At 51.8% G+C, this 25882-nt stretch overlaps 2 protein-coding genes across 5 annotated transcripts; both read left to right on the top strand.

The window, feature by feature from the left end:
* Nucleotides 1-2461: 2461 nt before the first annotated feature.
* On the top strand, nt 2462-5957 carry CD79B (CD79b molecule). Of its 2 annotated transcripts, none has more exons than XM_027519099.1 (6): nt 2462-2617; nt 3255-3305; nt 4261-4572; nt 4833-4951; nt 5190-5231; nt 5357-5957. In XM_027519099.1, exons 1-6 carry the CDS (start codon nt 2551-2553, stop codon nt 5453-5455), a joined length of 690 nt encoding a protein of 229 aa, XP_027374900.1. In that variant the 5' UTR covers nt 2462-2550; the 3' UTR covers nt 5456-5957. The 2 variants fall into 2 exon arrangements, with proteins under 2 accessions (XP_027374900.1, XP_027374899.1); XM_027519098.1 differs by having other exon boundaries at nt 3252-3305.
* Nucleotides 5958-18203: 12246 nt separating this feature from the next.
* LOC113877819 (somatotropin) lies at nt 18204-20036 on the top strand. Of its 3 annotated transcripts, none has more exons than XM_027518353.1 (5): nt 18204-18315; nt 18564-18724; nt 18952-19068; nt 19298-19459; nt 19734-20036. In XM_027518353.1, exons 1-5 carry the CDS (start codon nt 18222-18224, stop codon nt 19932-19934), a joined length of 735 nt encoding a protein of 244 aa, XP_027374154.1. In that variant the 5' UTR covers nt 18204-18221; the 3' UTR covers nt 19935-20036. The 3 variants fall into 3 exon arrangements, with proteins under 3 accessions (XP_027374154.1, XP_027374153.1, XP_027374155.1); XM_027518352.1 differs by having other exon boundaries at nt 19295-19459; XM_027518354.1 differs by lacking the exon at nt 19298-19459.
* Nucleotides 20037-25882: the final 5846 nt, after the last annotated feature.

Below are 25882 nucleotides of genomic sequence, written 5' to 3'. Positions count from 1 at the left end.
AGTTGTGGCAAGCAGGGGGTACTCCTCGTCACAGGTCATAGGCTTCTCATTGCAGCAGCTCCTCTTGTTGCAGAGCCCGGGCTCTAGGCGTGCGCGCTCAGTAACTACTCAAGCCGGCATCCTTCTGAGCCCGCCCGCCCTGGTCACAAGGGGCCGAGCAGAGTTAGTGAGGAAGGAAGGGCTAGGGGAGGGGCAGAGGTCATTCTTTCCAAGCTGAGGCTCTGCCCTCCCCCCACTTCCCGGGGATCCTGGGGGTCCCTGCCCTCTTGCTTTCCCTAACCCTGAGCTCCTTGTCTATTCTCCCTATACCCTCATCTCTTGTTCTGATGCTGCCTTCCTGGAAAGGTGGGGTGGGAGCTGCCAGATGTCGGGGTGTACGGCCCAGGGCAGCTGGGGGCAGAGGCGGAGGTGGGCTTACGAGGCCTCCTGTTCCAGGAAAGAAAAAGCGTCACAAGCCTCGGAAGGAGCTCGGTGCTGTTGTCACTGCGGACGGAACAGCACGGCCCCACCTGTGACAAATAACCCTGCAGACGGTGGGGCCCCCACCCCTTCCTGAAAATAGATCCCTGCCTGGCATGAATGGGAATGAGGTCCAAAGGACACATCTGCATTGCTGCCCACAGGAGATGCAGACATGTGTGTATGTTTGGAGGGTACCCACTGCGTCCCCAACCTCCATGGCCCCCCAGAGGCACCCTGGGCTGCAGACCAGCTCCCAAACAGCCTCACACCCTACAACTCGGCAGTACACCCCAGTTGGCAGCTACATGCACACACACACACACACACACACACACACACGGGTGCACCCCAACCTTTCTCCACCTTTCTCCCAAATTTGGGGGCCACCAGCCCCAAAGCTAACCAAGTCCTCCATCACCAGGAGGTGTTTGGCTAAAGGAAGAGACCCCTGGATTTCCCTCCATTCCTCTGGGGGAGTCTCCAACCACCCCCACCAGCACCAGGGGCCTGTGGTCCCCATGCTGACCTCAGCTGATGTTTATATTCCTGGGCTGTTTGTTCTGTGAACGGAACATCTGACACCTTTTCAGAGAAATGTTTTTCTCTTTGTTCGGAACATCTGGAACCAGCAAGAACATCTGGGACTGCCGGGAACAGCTGTTTCTCGGATGGAACCTGAACTCCCCTGTCCCCACTTCCCATAGCTCCAGCCCCAACCTGTGCTCCTCGGGTTGGGGGTGGGGTGCCACTGTACCAGGTGAGGCCTATGCCCAGGACTTAGGGGGCCAGCACCCAGACCTCTGCCTTCTTCACCAGCAACCCTGGCCTGGGTGGTGGGTCCATGTCTCCCAGAACTCAGACCTGCCAGCAGCACAGGCTGCTTGAAAACTAGCGGGTGGTGAAGAGAGTGAGATGTGGGCAGAGGACACAGGATTCAGCATCTTCTTTCCCTTTCTGGGGGGTGAAGGAAGAGACAGAGCAAGGGGCCAAGAGAGAGTAAAGAAGGTGCCATAATACGTAAAACTCAAGAACTCAGCTGTGGGGCTGAGGGATGCGCCTGCCATGGGCAGCTGTGCAAGTTATGCACTGCACAAGGGCACCGCCCCCCCAAGACCCCAAGGGATGAGGGCTGTGTCTGATCCAGGGCCAGGGCACATAGTTCAGCTTAGACAAGCTCCTAGACTCTGTGGTTCCATCCACTGCTCTGCTGACAGATGAGAAAAAGCCAGAGAGACTTTCTGTTTCAGAACTTGCAGGCTCCCCCAGACCAGCCTCTTGTCTTCCACTCCAGACCCCTGAGGCTGTGGGTAACACTTCTGTGCCCTGAGAGTCCGGCTGATTGCTAAGTGGTGGGTTTTCAGTAAGCCATCAACACCTAAGTCCGCCATCTTTGGCAGCTCCCAGCAAACTCTCCCACCAAGTGAGCGAGGAGGGGCCTCTCGCCAGAGCTGGGACCAAATCTTCTCCCAAGTGGCTGCCGCTCTTGGCCTGTTCTTGTTCAAGAGCCTCTGTGGCTCCCTTCCTACACAAGGTCAAGCCTCCATCAACTGCCAACATGGCCACCTGCACTCTAGCCAAGAGGCTGGGCTCTGGGTCCATAGCTGTCCCCCCAGCACTCCTACCCCGTCCTTCCTGGATGTGTAAGTTGAAGGGTATAAGTTGGTCTGGGGTGGAAGGGCTGTGCCCACATCCATCCACAGGACCCGTGTGGATTCAGTTAAGTGCCTGGGACTCCAGACTGCGAGGCCGACGGGCCCCAGGACGTGATCTTGGGGGTTGGGATGGGGCCTCAGGGGTCCCTGCCTCCCAGGGGCATCTGTCACGGACCCCAGGGGCATCCGTCACAGACCCCAGCCGCAGTGCCCAAGCCGGGGTGACCCTTGGGTCTTAGCGGCACAGCTGACAAGAGAGCCTGCCCTCCCCCAGGGTCCCCAGAGAGCTGGTGCCTCCCCTGGGTCCCAATTTGCATGGCAGGAAGGGGCCTGGTGGGGAAGAGGCGGGGAGGAGGCAGACTGCAGCCCAGGCAGTTACACGTTTTCCCCCAGGAGCCTCCGTTGTCACGGGCTTGGGGCTGGAGACAGGGTGAGCATGGCAGGGTCGGCGTTGATTCCCGGGCTCAACAACTGGCTGGTGCTGGGGCTGCTGCTCCTTTCAGGTACTGCTCGAGGGGCCCAGAGGCCCCCTGGTTTCGCTCTTTCCACTGCTGCTGTCTCCTGCTCTTGCCTCCTCCGCCTTCCGTCTCTCACTTTTGCTGCCTCCTGTCTCCCTCTGACAGCCCTGGGGACCGGGTCTGTGGGAATCAGCCAGGCTGAGGGGCTGGTGGGCTCTGGAGTCTGCAGCCCCCAGCCCTTCTCCAGCCCGGAGGGTGTCGGGCTGAGCTGGGGGAGAGGTGCTGGTGGCTCTGACCTCGGAGAAGAGCTAGGCCGGGGAGGAAGAAAGGAGAGAGGGTCGTTCACCCCCAGGCGCTGCAGGGCCCTGGGTGGGGGAAGCGGTGGAGAGGCCGCCCCGCACCAGACCTGGGACAGGCCTGCTCCCCACTTGGTGCTCTGGTCTGGAAGGCGGTAGAGCCTTCCAGGCGGGACTTCTTCCCTCTCATCCAAGAGCCCACTCAAAGGCCGAGGGCAGAAGCAGGGCTGGGAATCAGATCCTCTGGTGACCCCACCCCGCTCTAGACTCTCCAGGGCAGGGATCGTGGAGCTGATGTCCTGCGGGGAGGAAGTGGGTCTGGGAATGCAGGGGCGGGGCAGCCAACTCGGAAGGACCAGCCCCGCCCACTTCCTCCCACCCAGCAGGTGAGAAGGTGCTGGCGGACAAAACAGATGACCTGCTCCGGGATCCCAAAGGTCAGCAACTTCCCCTGAACCTTCTGGGAGCATGTATGTCTGTGTCCAACGTGGGGGTCCCTGTCCGCAAGCTGCCCTATGGTCGTCCCGGCGCCCTGGCCCCCTTGGGTTCTCCCCACCCATCCCCAGGCCTCCTGAGGGTCTGTCTCCCTCTGTAAGACCTGGCTCTAAAGTTCCTCCAACCCCTACTTCTCCAGCGTCACCCACGTCAAACATGAGTCCCAAAGATCAGGGAGGAGGGGATCCCACTGGGTATGTAGGCCTGGGCTGTCTGGCTGGGGAGTTGGGCTTAGCCCCAGCAGGAGCCTGCAACCTTGGGGGCCCCCAACAGGCTGCAGGGGCTTAGGGGTTCCTAGGGCACCCCTGACTGGGGACCAAGCAGGAGGGAGGTCTCCTGGGGCAGATGGGTGGTGGGGAGTGTGGCAAGCTGAGAAAGGCATAGGAATAAAAAGAGGAACAGGACCACGCAGAAGGGGTGACAAGGGAGACATGGGCAGGAGATTGATGCGGGAGCTTTGATTGCCAGGCTGAGGATTTGCGGGGTCACCCTGAGGACTGGGGGCTGGTGTGGACAGGGAGAGGGGAGAACACCAGGCCAGGTTAGAGGCTGTCCTGGGGGCCCTCTGGCCTCAGAAGGTGAGGCCTGCATCAGGGGCATGGAAAGGCGTTGGAAGTTTCCAGGCCCTTCTAAAGGAAAATCAAATGGGGAGAGTGGGCCATTAGGAAGGGGCGGGGTCCGGCGGTGTGGCCCGCAGCTCCTCACATGGCTCAGTTCCCCTACACCTCTGCCTCATGACTGTCCCACACTCTGAGAAGCAAGGGCAAGCCAGGAGACCAAGCCAGGGGTCAGCGCTGCCCGGGACAGGGGCCATGGTTGCGGGGGTGGCGGACCATGGTCGGCCGGCGGTCCAGAATGCAAGGAGCAGGATTTTGACCCCAGCCCTGACACCCACAGGAAACACTTGTTCCCGGATCTGGCAGCACCCACGTTTCGTGGCCAAGAAACGGGGCTCCACAGTGGAGATCAGGTGCCACGTGGAGGATGATGGTCTCGTGAGCTGGTTCCGGAAGCCGAAGCCGGACTCAGAGCCCAAGACACTTCACGCGGAGCAGGGCCGCATCCTCCAGTCCCATAACAAATCTGAGGCCGTTCTCACCATCCTAAGCGTCCAGTTTCAGGACAATGGCATCTACTTCTGCAAGCAGGAGTGTGCCAAGGGGACCCAGAGGACAGAGCACGGCTGTGGCACTGAGCTCCGGGTCATGGGTGTGTGTGGGGCCCACCCCTCCACCCCGCTACCCCCCACCAGCCAGGGAGAGCATGGGGTGCTCCTGGAGCCCCACCAACACCCACCCCACCCCACCCCACCCCAGCCCTCCACCAGTAGGAGGGAGGGTCACACCGTGTTGGGTGGCTGTGACCCCGGGCACCTGGGAGAGCCGCGGAGAAGCAGGTCCTGAGGGGTCCGGGCCCAAAGCAGGGACAGGTCCCACCAAGCCTCACCACGTCCACCCACCTCCTCCCAGGGTTCAGCACCTTGGCCCAGCTGAAGCGGCGGAACACACTGAAAGATGGCATCATCATGATCCAGACCTTGCTTATCATTCTGTTCATCATTGTGCCCATCTTCCTGCTGCTGGACAAGGTGACCGTGGGGGCCGGCCAGACACCAGCAGGGTCTCTGTCTCCCCAGCCCCAGAGCCCACCCACTGACTCACCCATTCAAATACTCCCTTATTCATCAGCTGTTCTCACAGAGTGCCCCTCAACCCTGACCCTTGACCCTTCACCCAAGACCAATCTCCCTGGCCCTCCCCAGCCTGGCCCAGCAGTGGATGGGGTGGAGGAAGCTAACACTCTGCTCTCCATCCCTCCCCCGCCAGGATGACAGCAAGGCCGGGATGGAGGAAGATCACACCTATGAGGTAAGGGGCAAGGTGGACCCCCCCATACTCCTGGAAGCTCCGAGGGCCGAGGGGGGCAGTCAGAGGCACCATCGGCGTGAGGCCAGGGGAGTGTTCAAGGCCTGAGCTCCGTTTCATCTCTCCAGGGCCTGGATATTGACCAGACGGCCACTTATGAAGACATAGTGACTCTGCGGACAGGGGAGGTGAAGTGGTCGGTGGGTGAGCACCCAGGCCAGGAGTGAGGGGCTGGCCCTCCCCATGCTCCTGGGCACAGCCCGCTGGGCCCTCAGTGACTGCTTCAGAGACGTCCCCCACTTTTCCCTGGACCCCCGTCAGCCTCCAAAGCAGGCCTGCCAGACCCACCTGCCCCTCCAGCCCTTGGTCCCCATCTCTCACGGAAGGGACTGGCATAGAAGGGCTGCAGGGCAGTGATTAGGAGCAAGGGGGTCCTCGGGGGTTAGACTGGACCCCGCCTTCTGGGGGTCCTATGTGGGGGATCCATGGCCCTGTGAAGGCCAGGGAAGGCAGAGACTTGTCTGGAACCTGCAAGTGGACTCAGAGCAGCCTGGCTTCTCTGGAGAGCCGGGGCAGGGTCACAGCCTACCCCAAGTGGCCGCAGATGGGCCACAAGAGCTTCGTCCCTCTCCCGTTCTCTCCTGCTCTCTCCCGCCCTGCCCCACCCCAGGGGGCTGCTGGCCTTGAGCCCTTTCCCCCGTGGAATAAACAGTGTGTCTTGAGAAAACACACACAGGCTTGTGACGTCTGTGGTTCTGGAGTTGATAAGGGTACCTGTTTGGACACAAACGTTTGGGCACCCATCGGCCTGGGGGCGGGGAGGTCTGCTCAGCTCATGTCCGGCTCTCTCTGGAGGCCCAGTTGGGACCTGTGGTCGTGTCTGCTTTCTTTCCCCGCTCTGACTCTGGCGGGACCCTGAACAGCAGAGAAGGTCTGACTGGACTGGTCCTTCTTCTTGGTGGGGATGCCCGCGTCCTGCCTCCTCTCCAGCTGACAAGCAGTGCTTGAGTCCTGCAGGACTCGAGCGTCTCAGCCCTAGAGGAGCCACCCTCCCCTACCCACCCCAGTCCTCTTGTCCTTCAAAGTCCTCCACCTACAGGAAGCCTTCCCAAAACACCCCAGCCCCTATCTGGTCCCTGTTTGGACGCTGTCCTCCACAGCTCTGGTGTAGCTACAACTTTGCATTGCCCGTCTTGGCCTTGTTCTCCAGTTAAACTAGAAGGTCCCTGAGGGCAGGGCTTCCCCTGCCTCTACTCTACCCTCCTGTCCTCCACCAAGCCTGGAAATTGTATATACATTTTTTCTTACGAACTTTGACTTTAACTTTTCACAGTCAAAAATTGTTCTTTGTCATTCAATAAATGTATAGGTATGGATATGATTTTGGTCAAACATTAAACTATGAGATGCTGGAGATATATTTTTTTCCTTTTATTTTTTTTCATTTGACCCAGAGCTATGCAAGAGAGATTCCCAAATCAAGAGGCCTTGTGGTGGGGAAGCCTGGGGATTCTTAGTCAGATAACCCCTTCAGACTTTCTGCATAAAATCAGAAGCAAAACAATCCCCAGCCCGCCTGCTGCGGGAGTGACTGGGAGCAGCTCAGGGCTAGGACCTGAAGTTCAGTGCACCTCTGTGTGCAGAGCCGGACTGAGCTCCACTTCCTGTTGACCTTGGGGGGACCATGCTCTGGATTTGCCACTTTCATTCTGGATTCAGGTGGGAGAAACCCTTGCCCTCAGGGAGCTGCCAGTCTAATTGGAGAATCAAGGTCAGCATAGGGAGGGATGAGTCAGAGCAGCTCCAGCTGGAATTGCAGGTGAGGCAGGCAGGTGGCCAAGGACCCCACACCTGGGGTAAAGGTCCATCTCTGCTTTGATCAGCGGTGACCACACTGAGCCAGGCCGGGGCTGGGCCTGGCCGGGCCTCCTCCCTCCCTGGTCTCTGGGCTGCCAGAGGAAACGCACTTGTTTTGGCATCTGCCTCCACTGAACTGGAGCTCTTCCTCTCCTGCTGCTTTGCATAGTGGGGCTAATTCTGTCCTCGACCTCCACCAGGGACCCTGGGCAGCCGGCTGGGGGTGGGATGGAGTCTTCACTTCTCCCCCCAGGCAGGGTCTCCCCCTGCTTGGGGCTGCCCTCAGTCTAGGGAGGCCTTGGCTTTTTTTGACAATTAAATATTTTTGAATAACTGTTTTCCTAATGCTTTGAGGCACTGTTGACAGAGAGTCATCTGAGCAGGGAGGCCTGCCTTGTCCACCAGACGCCCCCAAAGGGCACTGATTTCGTGGTTTCGATGTAGAAGCCCTCGATGGCCTGTTCTTCTGTTTTAGAGGCTTTTACACTGTGGGTGTCTGCGTGTCTGTCGTGTGGGGCCCTGGCCCCCAGAACTGACAGGCAGTGGAAACAAAGCTGAGTGATGCTGGTGGAAGTGATAATTATCTCAGATCTCAGTTGCTTTTTCTACAAAATGGGAATCATAAGACTTCTCCAAAGGAAAAGAGTTGAACCAGATGCTGGTTTTTAGAAAATTATCCTACAGTTAAGTTTTCTTGTCATGAGTTTCAGCACATGTACAGATTTGAATAACCACCACCACATCCAAAATACAAAACATGAATCAGATTCTCTCACTGGGTCCCCCAGATTTTTATATATGGAGCATCTCTTCACTGCCAATAAGATTTTATGGAGCACCTCCGTATTCGTTTATATGATCTTTCCCCAGCATAACCCTGGAAGGGGACAGCTTCATCCCCACTTTACAAAAGAGGAAATCGAGGCCCAGGGAGATGATTACCATAATTGGCCACAAGTCACACACAGACCTTCAGACTCCAAGTGTGGCATTCTTTCCACTACATCACAGCTGCCTCCCCTGAAGGACTTTGTAGCTCGGAGGCTTTGAGCCAGAGGAGAAGGAGGAGGGCCATCAGGAGAGAACCCTGGGACAGCTTTGTCCTGGGGAACCATCTCCAAATGTGTCCCCTTGTTCATGAGTCCCGAAGGCCCCGCTCCTTCCTAAGAGGCCCAGATGTGGGGCTGCTCCTCAGCCTTCCTCCTCCCAGAATGCAGCCCGAGGCCTCCTTGGTGGGCACATGCCCCGCTGCCCACTGGGGGAATCCAGCCCAGTCCCTCGGGGGCCTGGTGGAAGCACAAGCTGGTTCCTCCTCCGTTTTAGCTTGACTTCCGGCCCCCCTGTCTGCAGGTGCTGCTAGGTCAGGGGTGCTCTGGCCAGAGGGTTTGGGTGTTTTTCCAGCAGAATCAGAGATGAGAGAAAAACAAAACTCGGAAAGCTGAGGCTGTCTGGGTGTCCGTGGACAACCCCCAGCAGGGGTGCAGCCTTGCTGGGTCTTCTGTGAAAGGCCTCAGAGGCCATTCAGCCCCAGGGGAGTGGGGGTGGGGGGCTCGGGACTCCTGCGCCGTTGTGCCCTGCTCTCCGCAGGCAGCCTCAGCAGCTGGATTCAGAGTCCACACAACTGCGAAGTTTCTGGATTTGGCTCTGCTCTCCACACTGCTGCACCCGGGCACGGCATCCTCGGGAACCGCTATTGACTCAGATACAAACAAAAACCAAAACCAACCCTGCCCGTCCGTCGGGGAGACCTCGCCGGCCCTCTCCCAGCCCGAGCCTTTACTTGGAAACTTAGGTGACTCCACAGAGAACACAAAACAGCAAGCCTGAAACCCTGAATTCAGAGTGTAGTTTGTTAAAACACATTTATACAGATCATAATGTACTTTTCAAACAATAATAATAAAAGACATTGTTCTGTTCAGCCCTAAGATCACTTTCTCACGTGGCAGGAGTGGGCGGCCAGACGCCTCGTGAGGTCCTGTTTGGGGCTCAGGCTCTGTGAGCTGTGGGTCTACTGAACATCTGTGTGCTTGCCCTCAGCATATGCATGCCACCCCGTCCCCTTTTTACATTTGAATTTGCTCGGGTGCGTATTGCTGTGTGTTGCAAGATCCCACGTTATCATTTTTTCCACACTTGTTATGCGAAGTTCATTCTACAGACACAGCATGACCTGCCTGGCCATTCCTGGCCGGGGGGATATTTGAGTTTCTTTCCTTGACACTGTCCTTCCATCCACTCAATGCACTCGGTGGATGCTTGTTGAGTTTCCTGGGCCTGGGAATATGGTTCCAGCTGCCAAGTCCCTCCCCTCTCCCCAGAGCTAGACTCTCGCTTCTTAGCTCTTTCTTTCGTGGTAGTTTTCACAATGTGAAATTTCTGGATACATGTTACTGTTAGGTATTTATTTGTTTGCTATTATCTCTCTCCCATAGACTGTAAACTCCAGCAGAGAAAAGGTGGTGTCCTTTGTTTATCTAGGTCTGCCCATCTGCCTGGTACATGGATGCCTGGCACATGCAAGGCCCAGCAACTGCTTATTGAATTGGTTAATGTACGAATAAGAGAATGAGTGAATGAATGAAGGGGTGAAGGGCATGAGCCCAGCCTCAAAGAGCTTACCTTCCCCTGTGCGGGTAAGATGTTCACAAACAACCACAGAATAAGGTAGAAGGAGACAGAGGTTATTTCCAGTTGACAGCACCAATCAGGAAAGCACCTCAGACTTCCCACAGCTGCTGGACACACCCCGGTACTTACTACTTCATTCTCAATGGGCTTGTCCCCCTGGGGAGTCATCCCCAAGGTGAAATTACCCAGTAGGTCCAGTGATGTCGGTTGTTTTGCTCTTCTAGATTGTTCAGAGATCCTCACCCACTGTAAACAACACCCCCCGTCAGCTCACAGGGGTGCCTGCCCTCATCCTCCCCACCCCCACTCCAGAGCCCTCCTGGGCCCTTCCTCCATGCTTGAATCCTCTGGCAAACCCAAGGGTCCGATGAGATGAAGGAAGTGAAAATGTGATGTACACTGAAACGTGCAACACAAATGTGAAGGATGATGTGACTTGGTTCATTAAATCGGGCTGCATCAGGTTGTTTTTCTCTGCTGCTTGTTTTGGTACCTGTACCTGCGGACCTCATTCTGGGCTGAAGCTCCTTGAACATCTTCTTTTTCTTTTTGGCCATGCCACACAGCGTGTGGGATCTTCCTTGGCCAGGGATCAAACCCATGTCCCCTGCAATGGAAACAGGGAGTTTTAACCACTGGGTCACAAAGAGTCGGACATGACTGAACGACTGAGCTGAACCGAACCGAACCACTGGATTGCCAGGGAAGTCCTATTGAACATTTTCTGAATGGGGACTTGAGCCCACCCTGCCAGCTCTGTGCTAAGGATAGTTCTGTTCATGCCCAGCAGCCCTACCATCTTTCCTAGGTGAGGCTTCTAAAGAGCTTGGCACCATGAAAGACTGGGACCTTGGGCTGCTATCACTTAGGAGCTGAGAGACTCCAGGAAAACTACTTATCTCTGAGCCTGAGTATCCTTGTATGAAGGATATATCCTCATACAATCCTCCCCAAATCACTCAGTACAGCGCCTGGTACATGGAAAGTGCTCAGAAATGTTGGCCTTACGCATGTCCCCTGGAGAAGCCTTTGAGAATCCCCACATAACATTCTTAAAGACGTTGACCCAATGAGCTGTGATCCACTCAGCCATCAGACTTGTGCTGGAGTCAAAGAAGAAGTGGTGCATATCCTGGAGGCAATCCCAGCCTCTGGATTCAAGGAAGGCAGAACAGAGCTAGAGATGGGAAGCATGGACCTCAAGTGACAAGAGGAAAGTGGAGAGAGCTACCTGCAGTCCCTTTGCGACTCTCTCGAAGGCCAGGGCAAGTATGACTCTAAATAATGAGATGGCCCCAAGCCAAGTGGACTTGAACCTTGGAGGGGTTCTTGAAACCTGAAAGAGGCCACTTTCAGGTCAAGAGTGGACTTTCCTGGCGGTTCAGACAGAAAGAATCTGCCTGCAGTGCAAGAGACCCAGATTTGATCCCTGGGTTGGGAAGATCCCCTGGAGGAGGAAATGGCAACCCACTCCAGTATTCTTGCCTGGAGAATTCCACAGACAGAGGAGCCTGGTGGGCTACAGTCCATGGGGATGCAAAGAGTCAGAGTAACACTCAGATCAAGAGTAAATCTGTGAGTATCCACGATGAGAACCCCAGAGACGATCGAATCTGAAAATATGAAGGGCTACCAAACACGCTGAAATTCATGGATTCCAAGATGATGGGGGAATTCATCTCTAACCCTATGGGCCTGGCCCTGGAGATGCTGATCACAGCCTCTGCCCACCAGCCACCATGCAGAGGCCATTGCCCGGCAGTCTCTGAAACCGGAGAAGCTGGGGGTCTGGCCCCAGGTCATGCCCCAAGAAAGGGTGAATGACTCCCTAGCATGGGCAGGAAAATCCCAAGTCTAATTCAAAGTTTATCTTCTACTAGTAATGACTTGCGGAGAAGGCACTGGCACCCCACTCCAGTACTCTTGCCTGGAAAATCCTATGGATGGAGGAGCCTGCTAGGCTGCAGTCCATAGGGTTGCAAAGAGTCAGACATGACTGAGTGACTTCACTTGGACTTTTCAGTTTCATGCATTGGAGAAGGAAATGGCAAGCCACTCCAGTATTCTTGCCTGGAGAATCCCAGGGATGGGGGAGCCTGGTGGGCTGCCGTCTATGGGGTCACACAGGGTCGGACACGACTGAAGCAACTTAGCAGCAGCAATGACTTGTGTGTGTGTCTTCATTACGAAAGATCCTGAAAAAGACTTTATAGAGAAGAGGATCACCAGTATCCACCCCTACACCTTCCAGTTCTGAGAAAGGTGTATCCCAGGGGCCCCCAGGATCCTGTGGGCCAACCAGAAGTGGGCTGGTAAGAGGAGATACTCGCCTACTCTGACTGGTCCCACCTGTTCTTGGCAGTCCCCTGCCTGGAGTCACCACTCCTCACATGTGCCCACCTTGTGTGGCTCTCGAGCAATCCTCAACTCGGGCTCCTGTACCCTCACTCGTAGGGAAGGCCTGAGGCTTCTCCTGTGGTCCACGGCTCACATACTGGTCCCCCCTGTATTAGCTAGAAGCCCGTCATGGGCGCTTCCACCTCAGTGCTGCTCCCCCCGGGTGACACAGAAGGAAGAAGTGGCAGAAGAGGTAAGTGCTGTGTGGGGCTCGGAGACCCTCCCCCACTTTCCCCCCGGCTCCTCCCCTTTGGTGGCACCAGAAGTAGAGGAAAGGGGCGTCCTCTCCTTTCCTGTGGGCTCCCAGGTGGCACAGAGGTAAAGAAGCCACCTGCCAATGCAGGAGACGTGGGTTCGCTCCTTGTGTCGGGAAGATCCCCTGGAATGGGAAATGGCAACCCACTCCAGTATTCTTGCCTGGGAAATCCCATGGACAGAGGAGAGTGAGCAGGCTACAGTCCATAGCATTAGAAAGAGTCAGACATGACTGAGTGACTGAGCACATACTTTCCCTGTGGCCCTACCTTCATCAGAGCCAGTTTCTTTCTTTCTTTAAGTAAATTTCTTTTATTTATTTGGCTGCACGGCGTCTTCATTGCGGCTTGCAGAATCCTTAGTTGCAGCATGTGGGATTGAGTTCCCCAACCAAGGACTGAACCCAGGACCCCTGCATTGGGAGCATGGAGTCTTAGCCACTGGACCACCACGGAAGTCCCAGAGACTGTTTCTTTCATGACACTCCCCTCTGGTCCTCCTACAGTTGAGCCTGGGACAGTTCCCACAGGTCCCAGTGCCCTTGGTAGCAGATAAAGAATCAGGGGCATGGTTGGGTGATGGTTCACGAGTGACGGGGAAAAAAGAGAGCTCTGTCTTCTGGTCTTAAAAGGGGGAGGTGACAACATGCAAGCCCTCAAGTTCTGGACCACAAGGGTGTAACTTTTCAATGCTGGTTGGCAACACCATCACCAACCACCTCTAAAAAGGTTTGCTTCCTTCTTGCTTTCCCACAGGGTCAAGTGCTAAATGTATTTAGACTCAGGGGGTGGAAGGTTTAAATGGAGGGGAATATGTTCTTTCCTGCTCTTATCCTTGGGGACAATTCAATGCTGGTGACTTCTGGATGCTGAAATAGCCCCAACTCTGGGCACCAAGAGGTGGGACGTTTGTAGTTCTAGCCTTCCTAACTCAGGCCTTGCCTTGCTGTGTGGTCTCTGCCACACATCCCGTGTCTCTGGGCTGGTCTCACCTGGAAAACGACAAGCTCTGAAGGGAGGACCAAATGAGGCAGAAACTCTTGTGACTAGAGGCAGGATCCTTGTGATCAGGAAGCTAAAAACACAGAGTGGCGCCCACTCAGTCTGCTTTGAAGAAAGGACCTGGAGTGCTGCAACATGAGAAGAGTAAGCATTTGGAGATTTGCTGTCTTGGTTGAAGTAGCTCTTGTAAGTATGCCTCTTTGAGCCTCAGTCTCCACCTCTGTGAAATGGGGTGATAACCATACCTCCTTCACAAGATGGTCCTGAAGGCCTAATGTAGGGCTGCATGGGCATGCTTTTCACAGCCTGATAAGCTCTATACAGATACTAAAAGGAGGAGGAGAAAGACGGGGAGGAGACTACAATGACTAGAGAGAGCCATTTTTCTGGGATGCTATGCTCCAGTGCTGGGGGTGGGACTCAAGCCTTCAAGGGCTCTTCCAGCTGAGAGTCTCTGACGGTAACAGGGCCACGGGAGCAAGCACTTGTGGTCAGTCTCTGTTCCTGGGATTTCTGCAGCACATCCGAGGAGTAGGGGCAATGCCTCAAGTGTCCGTCCTTTGCCCCCACACACCTGCCAGAGAGGGGACGTTCAGGAAAAGGGACATGCGGGGCTGAAGCCCTCTAATGGTCACGGGTTAGCACTGCATCCACCTCAGTTTGGATCAGGTGGCAGGAGGAAGGTGATGGAGCGAAGGAGGAACTTGTGCCCAGAAACCTCAGCATCTATTGCTATCCTTGGCTCCCTTTCCCCAAACACACATTCTCTCTGGTGGATGGAGAGGAGCATTGCAGGGAGGAGGAAGTGGGTAGAGAGTGAGGAAGCATCCACATAGCTCTCAAGATACATCCATCCTGAGACAACACTTCCTTCAGGGGACCAGCTCGGGCCTCCCTGACCCTGGGGAACACCCCCACAATGACGCCCTGCCAGAGTGGTGCCTGGGCTTGGGGTACTCCTTTCTGCCTGTTGCTGTTTAGTGGCTCAGTCGTGGGTCCGACTCTTTTGTGGCCTCATAGGCTGTAGCTCCTATGATGGAAAGGACATCTTTTTTGGTGTTAGTTCTAGAAGGTCTTGTAGGTCTTCACAGAACTGTACAATTTCAGCTTCTTCAGCATTCCTGGTCGGGGCATAGACTGGATTACTGTGACATTGAATGGGTTGCCTTGGAAATGAACAGAGATCGTTCTGTCATTTTTGAGATTGCATCCAAGTATTGCATTTCCGACTCTTTTATTGACTATGAGGGTACTGCATTTCTTCTAAGGGATTCTTGCCCACAGTAGTGGGCATAATTGTCATCTGAATTAAATTCACCCATTCCAGTCCATTTTTCACTGATATCTAAAATGTCGATGTTCACTCTTGTCATCTCCTGTTTGACCGTGTCCAGTTTACCTTGATTCATGAACCTAACATTCCAGGTTCCTATGCAATATTGTTCTTTACAGCATTGGACTTTACTTCCATCACCAATCACATCTACAACTGGGTGCCATTTTCGCTTTGGCTCCGTCTCTTCCTGCTTTCTGGAGTTATTTCTCCACTCTTCTCCAGTAGCATATTGGGTACCTACCGACCTGGGGAGTTCAGTGTTCAGTGTCATATCTTTTTTAATTTTCATACTGTTCATGGGGTTCTCAAGGCAAGAATACAGAAGTGGTTTGCCGTTCCCTTCTCCAGTGGACCACATTTTGTCAGAACTCTTCACCATGACCCATCTGTCTTGGGTGGCCCTACACGGCATGGCTCATAGTTTCACTGAGTTAGACAAGGCTGCGGTTCATGAGTTAGACAAGGCTGTTGCATGGAGTAACAGGTAAATTTGGCCTTGGAATACAAAATGAAGCAGGGCAAAGGCTAACAAAGTTTTGCCAAGAGAATTCACTGGTCATAGCAAACACCCTCTTCCAACAACACAAGAGAAGACTCCACGTATGGCCATCACCAGATGGTCAATACTGAAATCAGATTGATTATATTCTTTGCAGCCAAAGATGAGAAGCTCTATACCGTCAGCAAAAACAAGACTGGGAGCTGACTGTGGCTCAAATCATGAACTCCTTATTGCCAATTTCAGACTTCAATTGAAGAAAGTAGGGAAAACCACTAGACCATTCAGGTATGACCTAAATCAAATCCCTTACAATTATACAGTGGAAGTGAGAAATAGATTCAGGAGATTAGATCTGATAGACAGAGTGCCTGAAGAACTATGGACGGAGGTTCATGACATTGTACAGGAGGCAGGGATCAAGACCATACCCAAGAAAAAGAAATGTAAAAAGGCAAAATGGTTGTCTGAGGAGGCCTTAACTGAGAAAAGAAGAGAAGCTAAAGGCAAAGGAGAAAAGGAAAGGTACCTATTTGAATGCAGAGTTCCAAAGAATAGCAAGGAGAGATAAGAAAACTTTCCTCAGTGATCAATGCAAAGAAATAGAGGAAAACAATAGAATAGGAAAGACTAGAGATCTCTTCAACAGAATTAGAGATACGAAGGGAACATTTCATGCAAAGATGGGCACAATAAAGGACAGAAATGGTATGGACCTAACAGAAGCAGATGATAATAAGAAGAGGTGGCAAGAACACACAGAAGAACTATACAAAAAAAACCCTTCATGACCCAGATAACCATGATGGTGTGATCACTCACCTAGAGCCAGACATCCTGGAATGTGAAGTCAAGTGGGCCTTGGAAGGCATCACTACGAACAAAGCTAGTGGAGGGGATGGAATTCCAGTGGAGCTCTTTCAAATCCTGAAAGATGATGCTTTAAAGTGCTGCATTCAATATACCAGCAAATTTGGAAAACTCAGCAGTGGCCACAGGACTAGAAAAGGTCAGTTCTCATTCCAATCCTAAAGAAAGACAATGTCAAAGAATGTTCAAACTACTGCACAATTGCACTCGTCTCACACGCTTGCAAAGTAATGCTCAAAATTCTCCAAGCCAGGCTTCAACAGTATGTGAACCATGAACTTGCAGATGTTCAAGGTGGATTTAGAAAAGGCAGAGGAACCAGAGATCAGATTGCCAACATCTGTTGGATAATAGAAAAAGCAAGAGAGTTCCAGAAAAACAGCTACTTCTTTTTATTGACTATACCAAAGCCTTTGGCTGTCGAAAAGCCTTTGACAAATTGTCAAAAATTCTTAAAGAGATGGAAATACCAGACTACCTTACCTGACTACTGAGAAATCTGTATGCAGGTCAAGAAGCAACAGTTAGAACCAGACATGGAACAACCGACTGGTTCCAAATTAGGAAAGGAGTATGTCAAGGCTGTATATTGTCACCCTGCTTATTTAACTTGTATGCAGAGTACATCGTGTAAAATGACAGGCTGGATGAAGCACAAGCTGGAATCAAGATTTCTGGGAGGAATATCAATAACCTCAGATATGCAGATGACACCACCCTTATGGCAGAAAGTGAAGAAGAACTAAAAGTGAAAGTGAAAGAGGAGAGCTAAAAAGTTGGCTTAAAGCTCAACATTCAAAAAACAAAGATCATGGCATCTGGTCCCATCACTTCATGGCAAATAGATGGGGAAGCAATGGAAACAGTGAGAGACTTTATTTGGGGGACTCCAAAATCACTGCTGATGGTGACTGAAGCCATGAAATTAAAAGATGCTTTCTTCTTGGAAGAAAAGCTACGACCAACCTAGACAGCATACTAAAAAGTAGAGACATTACTTTGCCAACAAAGGTCCATGTAGTCAAGGCTATGGTTTTTCCAGTAGTCATGTATGGATGTGAGAGTTAGTTGAACTATTAAGAAAGCTGAGTGCTGAAGTTCAAAAGAGACACCTTTGAACTGTGGTGTTGGAGAAGACTCTTGGACTGCAAGGAGATCCAACCAATCCATCCTAAAGGAAATCAGTCCTGAATATTCATTGGAAGGACTGATGTTGAAGCTGAAACTCCAGTACTTTGGCCACCTGATGTGAAGAACTAACTCATTGGAAAAGACCTTGATGCTGGGAAAGATTGAGGGCGGCAGAAGGGGACGACAAAGGGTAAGATGGTTGGATGGCATCACTGACTCAATGAACATGAGTTTGAGCAAGTTCTAGGAGTTGGTGATGGACAGGGAGGCCTGGCATGCTATATTCCTGGGGTCGCGAGGAATCGGACACGACTGAGCAACTGAACTGAACTGAACTGAGACTGTTGACCACCAGGCTCCCCTGTCCTTGGGATTTTCTAGGCAAGAATACTGGGGTGGGTTGCCTTTCTCTTCTCCAGGGGATTTATCTGACCCAGGGATTGAACCTGAGTCTCCTGCATTTGCAGCTAGATTCTTTACGGCTGAGCCACCTGGGAAGCCCATTCGCTTCTGCTGCTGCTGCTGCTGCTAAGTTGCTTCAGTCGTGTCCGACTCTGTGCGATGCCATAGACAGCAGCCCACCAGGCTCCCCCATCCCTGGGATTCTCCAGGCAAGAACATTGGAGTGGGTTGCCATTTCCTCCTCCAATGCATGAAAGTGAAAAGTGAAAGTGAAGTCACTCAGTTGTGTCCGACCCTCAGCGACCCCATGGACTGCAGCCTTCCAGAATGGGGTGCCATTGCCTTGTCCTCGCTTCTGCTACCTCCCCTTTAAAAAGAAAACCTATGGGGTGGGCTCTCAAGCTGAGACCCTGTGTGCACAGCCCTCTGGCTGGTGGCAGTGGAGACGGGATGATGACAAGCCTGGGGGACATGACCCCAGAGAAGGAACGGGAACAGGATGAGTGAGAGGAGGTTCTAAATTATCCATTAGCACAGGCTGCCAGTGGTCCTTGCATAAATGTATAGAGCACACAGGTGGGGGGAAAGGGAGAGAGAGAAGCCAGGGTATAAAAATGGCCCAGCAGGGACCAATTCCAGGATCCCAGGACCCAGTTCACCAGACGACTCAGGGTCCTGTGGACAGCTCACCAGCTATGATGGCTGCAGGTAAGCTCTCTAAAATCCCCTCCATTCGCGTGTCCTAAAGGGGTAATGCGGGGGGCCCTGCTGATGGATGTGTTCACAGCTTTGGGCTTTAGGGCTTCCGAATGTGAACATAGGTATCTACACCCAGACATTTGGCCAAGTTTGAAATGTTCTCAGTCCCTGGAGGGAAGGGTAGGTGGGGGCTGGCAGGAGATCAGGCGTCTAGCTCCCTGGGGCCCTCCGTCGCGGCCCTCCTGGTCTCTCCCTAGGCCCCCGGACCTCCCTGCTCCTGGCTTTCGCCCTGCTCTGCCTGCCCTGGACTCAGGTGGTGGGCGCCTTCCCAGCCATGTCCTTGTCTGGCCTGTTTGCCAACGCTGTGCTCCGGGCTCAGCACCTGCATCAGCTGGCTGCTGACACCTTCAAAGAGTTTGTAAGCTCCCGAGGGATGAGTCCTAGGGGTGGGGAGGCAGGAAGGGGTGAATCCACACCCCCTCCACACAGTGGGAGGAAACTGAGGAGTTCAGCCGTATTTTATCCAAGTAGGGATGTGGTTAGGGGAGCAGAAACGGGGGTGTGTTGGGTGGGGAGGGTTCCGAATAAGGCGGGGAGGGGAACCGCGCACCAGCTTAGACCTGGGTGGGTGTGTTCTTCCCCCAGGAGCGCACCTACATCCCGGAGGGACAGAGATACTCCATCCAGAACACCCAGGTTGCCTTCTGCTTCTCTGAAACCATCCCGGCCCCCACGGGCAAGAATGAGGCCCAGCAGAAATCAGTGAGTAACAACCTCGGACCGAGGAGCAGGGGACCTCCTTCATCCTAAGTAGGCTGCCCCAGCTCTCCGCACTGGGCCTGGGGCGGCCTTCTCCCCGAGGTGGCGGAGGTTGTTGGATGGCAGTGGAGGATGATGGTGGGCGGTGGTGGCAGGAGGTCCTCGGGCAGAGGCCGACCTTGCAGGGCTGCCCCAAGCCCGCGGCACCCACCGACCACCCATCTGCCAGCAGGACTTGGAGCTGCTTCGCATCTCACTGCTCCTCATCCAGTCGTGGCTTGGGCCCCTGCAGTTCCTCAGCAGAGTCTTCACCAACAGCTTGGTGTTTGGCACCTCGGACCGTGTCTATGAGAAGCTGAAGGACCTGGAGGAAGGCATCCTGGCCCTGATGCGGGTGGGGATGGCGTTGTGGGTCCCTTCCATGCTGGGGGCCATGCCCGCCCTGTCCTGGCTTAGCCAGAAGAATGCACGTGGGCTGGGGGAGACAGATCCCTGCTCTCTCCCTCTTTCCAGCAGTCCAGCCTTGACCCAGGGGAAACCTTTTCCCCTTTTGAAGCCTCCTTCCTCGCCCTTCTCCAAGCCTGTAAGGGAGGGTGGAAAATGGAGCGGGCAGGAGGGAGCTGCTCCTGAGGGCCCTTCGGCCTCTCTGTCTCTCCCTCCCTTGGCAGGAGCTGGAAGATGGCACCCCCCGGGCTGGGCAGATCCTCAAGCAGACCTATGACAAATTTGACACAAACATGCGCAGTGACGACGCGCTGCTTAAGAACTACGGTCTGCTCTCCTGCTTCCGGAAGGACCTGCATAAGACGGAGACGTACCTGCGGGTCATGAAGTGCCGCCGCTTCGGGGAGGCCAGCTGTGCCTTCTAGTTGCCAGCCATCTGTTGTTTGCCCCTCCCCCGTGCCTTCCTTGACCCTGGAAGGTGCCACTCCCACTGTCCTTTCCTAATAAAATGAGGAAATTGCATCGCATTGTCTGAGTAGGTGTCATTCTATTCTGGGGGGTGGGGTGGGGCAGGACAGCAAGGGGGAGGATTGGGAAGACAATAGCAGGCATGCTGGGGATGCTGTGGGCTCTATGGGTACCCAGGTGCTGAATAATTGACCCGGTTCCTCCTGGGCCAGAAAGAAGCAGGCACATCCCCTTCTCTGTGACACACCCTGTCCACGGCCCTGGTCCTTAGTTCCAGCCCCACTCATAGGACACTCATAGCTCAGGAGGGCTCCGCCTTCAGTCCCACTCGCTAAAGTACTTGGAGCGGTTTCTCCCTCCCTCATCAGCCCACCAAACCAAACCTAGCCTCCAAGAGTGGGAAGAAATTAAAGCAAGATAGGCTATTAAGTACAGAGGGAGAGAAAATGCCTCCAACATGTGAGGAAGTAATGAGAGAAATCATAGAATTAGTTTTGTGCAGAAATTTTAAGGTGACTACACGCTTAGCCCAACTACCCTTGGGAAATGTGTGTGTGTTAGTCACTCAATCGTGTCCAGCTCTTTGTGACCCCATGGACTGTAGCCTGCCAGGCTCCTCTGTCCATGGGATTCTCCAGGCAAGAATACTGGAGTGGGTTGCCATTCCCCAGGGGATTTTCCCAACCCAAGGATCAAACCCGAGTTTCCGGCATTGCAGGCAGATTCTTTACTCTCTGAGCCATCAGGGAAGCCCTGTGGGAAATGGGAACCATGCAAAAACGGCTTTGGGACCAATAGGACCAGAATATTTGGGATCTGAACTGGGGCAAGAGATGCGGAAGAGAGATTCTAAATGCATGTGTACATACTAAGTTGCTTCAGTCATGTCCGACTATTTGCAACCCCATGGACCACAGCCTGCCAGGCTCCTCTGTCCATGGGATTCTCCAGTCAAGAATACTGGAGTGAGTTTCCATTTCCTCTTCCAGGGGATCTTCCAGACCCAGGGATCGAACCAGTGTCTCTTATGTCTCCTGCGTTGACAGGCAGGTTCTTTACCACTAGTGCCACCTGAGACCCAATTCTAAACGAGGGGTTGCAAATTCAGTGCCAACAGGTGCCAGGTATAAGTGGCAAGGGCTGCATGTGAAGGGAGAAATAGCAACCAGCCCTTAGGCTGCTTGTGAAGGATACAGCACAGAGGGGTTTCTAAAGTTATTGACACATTACAGCATGCGAGAAGCTTCAGCTATTTTTGCATGGAACTGTGGGGTGCTCTGTGTTTTTCCAAAGGAATTGAATCACACTCTGCTTCCCTAATGGCGGCTTGAACGTTTCTTTTTCTTTCTAAATGCACTTCAAAGGGCAGTTTTAAAGTTGTTTTTAGTCACCCAAGCACCTTGGCTAAGTAACTGGTGATCTATAAATCAATGCTTAGATGTTCAAAGTAACTCTATTGTCTGTTAAATTTTGCTCATAACTTTATTATTTCTACTTTACTACTCACTTTAAGTTTTTGTCTTTAAAAGCCTATATTCTTTAAGTGGATTTTTAGATTACTACTTTAGAGCTTTATTCTTTTCAAATATAAGATTTAAAGGTATAAGTTTTCTTTTAATCAGTGCTTAAGCTACATGCTACAAATTTTGATATTTTGTGATTTCATTATCCTCGAGTTCAAATATTTTCCAAATTTCTTTGGGATTTCTTCTTTAACTATGGCAATTTAGAATTATGTTGCTTAATTTCCAAGTATTTCAGAAACATAAAACAAGTATCAAAGCATTTAACAATATTGAATTAATATGGAGGATGTCCTCTAATGAAAATTAAGAAATTAACAACAAAGATGATTTTTGGGGAGGAAGCCTATTTACACACTTAAGTACTGAAAAATGAGTTTTAAAATCTCCGACTAAAATTGCAGATTAATTTATCTCTCCATTTTTTTTCTCTTATGTTTTGTTATTTCTATCCATATTTGTAAAACATGATGTTACAAAATCAATAATTCTTTTACAATGAAAATAATCAGCAAATCTTCCTTAAAAGCTTTTAGGAAGTTCTTAGATGCTGTAATGAATGTTATTCCAAATGGCACACATGTGTATTCACTTGGGATATCTTACATTTAGTAGTTAATGTAAATATACTTGGGGAGTGGTTGAAAGTTGGAATAATCAGAACCCTGGAGCTCCATTTCTTAGCTCAGAAACCATCCCTCTGCTTCAGGTCAATCTTTAATTGTCTGACTTTAAAATCATGGACTTTGGGGGAGTTCCTTCATGGTGCAGTGGCTAAGACCCCAAGCTCCAAATGCAGGGGGCCTGGGTTTGATCCCTGGTCAGGGAACTAGATCCCACATGCTGCAGCTAAAAAGATCCCACATGCTACAACCAAGACCCAGTGCAGCCAAAATAAATAAATAAAAATCATGGAATTTTGGATTTAGGAGGGCCCCACAGGGGCTTCCCAGGTGGTTCAGTGGTAAAGAATCCACCTGCAATGCAGGAGCCACAGAAGACATGGATTTGATCCCTGGGTCTGGAAGTCGGACATGACTGAAGTGACTTAGCATGTATGCACAGGGCCTCCTCAAGGTCATCCTAATTTCTTCTAATTTAGGATTCTTACGCTATAGTATCTCTCACAGGTCATACTCACTCGTGTAGCACTGGTGTCAAGGGAATCACTATTCACAAGGCAATTTATTCTATTAAACCCCTCAAGTTTCAATAAAGTATCGCTTACATTCAGCTGAAATCAATATCCCTGTAATGTCCCCATTTGACTTTAGAATTATTTGTAAATCTCAAGGTCTTTTAGAAGTTGATGTATTGAGCACAAATACTATTATCTATTACTTGAAATTGCACTCATCTCACACGCTAGTAAAGTAATGCTTAAAATTCTCCAAGCCAGGCTTCAGCAATATGTGAACCATGAACTTCCTGATGTTCAAGCTGGTTTTAGAAAAGGCAGAGGAACCAGAGATCAAATTGCCAATATCCGCTGGATCATGGAAAAAGCAAGAGAGTTCCAGAAAAACATCTATTTCTGCTTTATTGACTATGCCAAAGCCTTTGACTGTGTGGATCACAATAAACTGTGGAAAATTCTGAAAGAGATGGGAATACCAGACCACCTGATCTGCCTCTTGAGAAATTTGTATGCAGGTCAGGAAGCAACAGTTAGAACAGGACATGGAACAACAGACTGGTTCCAAATAGGAAAAGGAGTACGTCAAGGCTGTATATTGTCACCCTGCTTATTTAACTTCTATGCAGAGTACATCATGAGAAACGCTGGACTGGAAGAAACACAAGCTGGAATCAAGATTGCCGGGAGAAATATCAATAACCTCAGATATGCAGATGACACCACCCTTACGGCAGAAAGTGAAGAGGAACTAAAAAGCCTCTTGATGAAAGTGAAAGTGAAGAGTGAAAAAGTTGGCTTAAAGCTCAACATTCAGAAAACGAAGATCATGGCATCCGGCCCCATCACTTCATGGGAAATAGATGGGGAAACAGTGGAAACAGTGTCAGACTTTATTTTTTTGGGCTCCAAAATCACTGCAGATGGTGACTGCAGCCATGAAATTCAAAGACGCTTACTCCTTGGAAGGAAAGTTATGACCAACCTAGATAGCATATTCAAAAGCAGAGACATTACTTTGCCAACAAAGGTTCGTCTAGTCAAGGCTATGGTTTTTCCTGTGGTCATGTATGGATGTGAGAGTTGGACTGTGAAGAAGGCTGAGCACCGAAGAATTGATGCTTTTGAACTGTGGTGATGGAGAAGACTCTTGAGAGTCCCTTGGACTGCAAGGAGATCCAACCAGTCTATTCTGAAGGAGATCAGCCCTGGGATTTCTTTGGAAGGAATGATGCTAAAGCTGAAACTCCAGTACTTTGGCCACCTCATGCGAAGAGTTGACTCATTGGAAAAGACTCTGATGCTGGGAGGGATTGGGGGCATGAGGAGAAGGGGACGACAGAGGATGAGATGGCTGGATGGCATCACGGACTCGATGGACGTGAGTCTGAGTGAACCCCGGGAGTTGGTGATGGACAGGGAGGCCTGGCGTGCTGCGATTCATGGGGTCGCAAAGAGTCGGACACGACTGAGCGACTGATCTGATCTGATTACTTGAAAAAGTGTTTTAAAGGGAAAGTGAGCCATATTAAGAAGTATGCGTTGAATGAATGCGGCAGGAGAGGGGTGTTATAGCCACCAGTAAGAGGCCTCTATGCAGCTTCCTGGGTGGCGCTAGTGGTAAAGAACCCGACTGATAACGCAGGTAGACACAAGAGACCTGGGTTTGATCCCTGGGTTGGGGAGATCTCCTGGAGTAGGAAATGGCTCCCCACTCCGATGTTCTTGCCTGGGAAATTCCATGTACAGAGGAGCCTGGTGGGCTACAATCCATGGGGTGGGAAAGAGTAGGACAGGACAGTGGGCTTGCCAAGACAGCAGTAAACTGCAGGGGGAGCCACACTCCAGACGGCTCTGGTTCATCTCCTTCCAAGCCTAGCGGAAGCAACTCAACCACTGCTGGTTGAGAATTACAAAGATGCTAGTTGATTTTGCAAAATTTTTGAATTTAAAAAGAACTTGACGAGCCCACATGTTCCAACTACTAAAGTCCGCTGCACTCCAGGGCCTGGGAGCTGCAAGCACTGAGCCTGCGTGCCTAGAGCCTGTGCTCCACAAGTGCAGCCGCTGCAATGAGAAGCCTGAACAACACAACGAACAGTGGCCCCTGCTCACTGAAACTAGGGAAAGCCCATGCAGCAAGGAACACCGAGTGCAGCCATAAATAAATGAATAAAGTTGTTTTAAAAAAAGAGACCTTGAAGATCATCTTCCCTAAACTCTCTGATTTGCCAGCTATTCATCTGCTTCCTTGGTGACTCAGATGATGAAGAATCCGAGGGCAATTCGGGAGACCTGGGCTCGATGCCTCAGTTGGGAAGATCCCCTGGAGGAGGGCATGGCAACCCACTCCAGTATTCTTGCCTGGAGAATCCCCATGGACAGAGGAACCTGATGGGCTGAAGTCCATGGGGTTGCAGAGTTGCAAACAGCTAAGCAACTAAGCCGGAGAAGGCAATGGCAACCCACTCCAGTGTTCTTGCCTGGAGAATCCCAGGGATGGTGGGGCCTGGTGAGCTGCCGTCTATGGGGTTGCACAGAGTTGGACATGACTGAAGCGACTTAGCAGCAGCAGCAACAAGCAACTAAGCACACAGCACACACACACACATCTGCCTTTCAGCTCTCCAGCTGGGCACTGGATGGCAATCTTGAATGCAAATTAGAAATGCCTGGGATGTTTGCAGTAGCCTTCACTCCCTGAGATTCTAAATTCAATGAATCTGGGAGTGGAACCTGGACAAGAGAATTTTTAAATGCTCCCTATGTGAGAAGGTTGAGAATTGCTGAGTTGGAACCAGAAAGGTGAATTGCACATGTCCACATGTGAGCTTGGTAAAAAGGAACAAAAGGAGATGAGAGACCTGGGCCAGTTTCGGCACTTTCTGTTTCTGATTCTAGCCAGTTAATTTTATTTTCTATTTATTTTTTTAAGGCTTTTAAAAAATCATTTTTAAAGTCTTTATTGAATTTGTTACAATATTCTGCTTCATGCTTTGATGTGTAGACCACATGTGGGATCTTGGCTCCCTGACCAGGTATCAAACTTGTACCCCCTACACTGGAAGGCTGGACCATCAGGGAAGTCCATACCCAGTCAATTTTAAAAGTTCTAATAAGCCAGGAGCAAAACGAAAAATATTAGATGAGCCCTTACATATGAAGTACTTAGAGTAGTCAAATTCATAGAGACAGAAAGTAGAATGCTGGTTACCAGGGGCTGAGAGGAGGGTCAACAGGGAGCTGC

This window comes from Bos indicus x Bos taurus, chromosome 19, assembly GCF_003369695.1.
Source record: "Bos indicus x Bos taurus breed Angus x Brahman F1 hybrid chromosome 19, Bos_hybrid_MaternalHap_v2.0, whole genome shotgun sequence".
In the NCBI taxonomy this organism is placed as follows: Eukaryota; Metazoa; Chordata; class Mammalia; order Artiodactyla; family Bovidae; genus Bos; species Bos indicus x Bos taurus.
Note: the sequence above shows the minus strand (reverse complement) of the source record. Positions and strands in the feature narration are given on the sequence as shown.

Bases quoted from the DNA above. Each gene is read 5' to 3' on its own strand.
- LOC113877819 (XM_027518352.1), top strand. From the start codon at position 18,222: ATGGCCCAGCAGGGACCAATTCCAGGATCCCAGGACCCAGTTCACCAG. The intron at 18,316-18,563 runs GTAAGCTCTCTA...GTCTCTCCCTAG, and splicing joins ACCAGCTATGATGGCTGCAG to GCCCCCGGACCTCCCTGCTC. The intron at 19,069-19,294 runs GTGAGTAACAAC...CCCATCTGCCAG, and splicing joins ATGAGGCCCAGCAGAAATCA to CAGGACTTGGAGCTGCTTCG.
- CD79B (XM_027519098.1), top strand. From the start codon at position 2,551: ATGGCAGGGTCGGCGTTGATTCCCGGGCTCAACAACTGGCTGGTGCTG. The intron at 3,306-4,260 runs GTCAGCAACTTC...TGACACCCACAG, and splicing joins CCTGCTCCGGGATCCCAAAG to GAAACACTTGTTCCCGGATC. The intron at 5,232-5,356 runs GTAAGGGGCAAG...TCATCTCTCCAG, and splicing joins AGGAAGATCACACCTATGAG to GGCCTGGATATTGACCAGAC.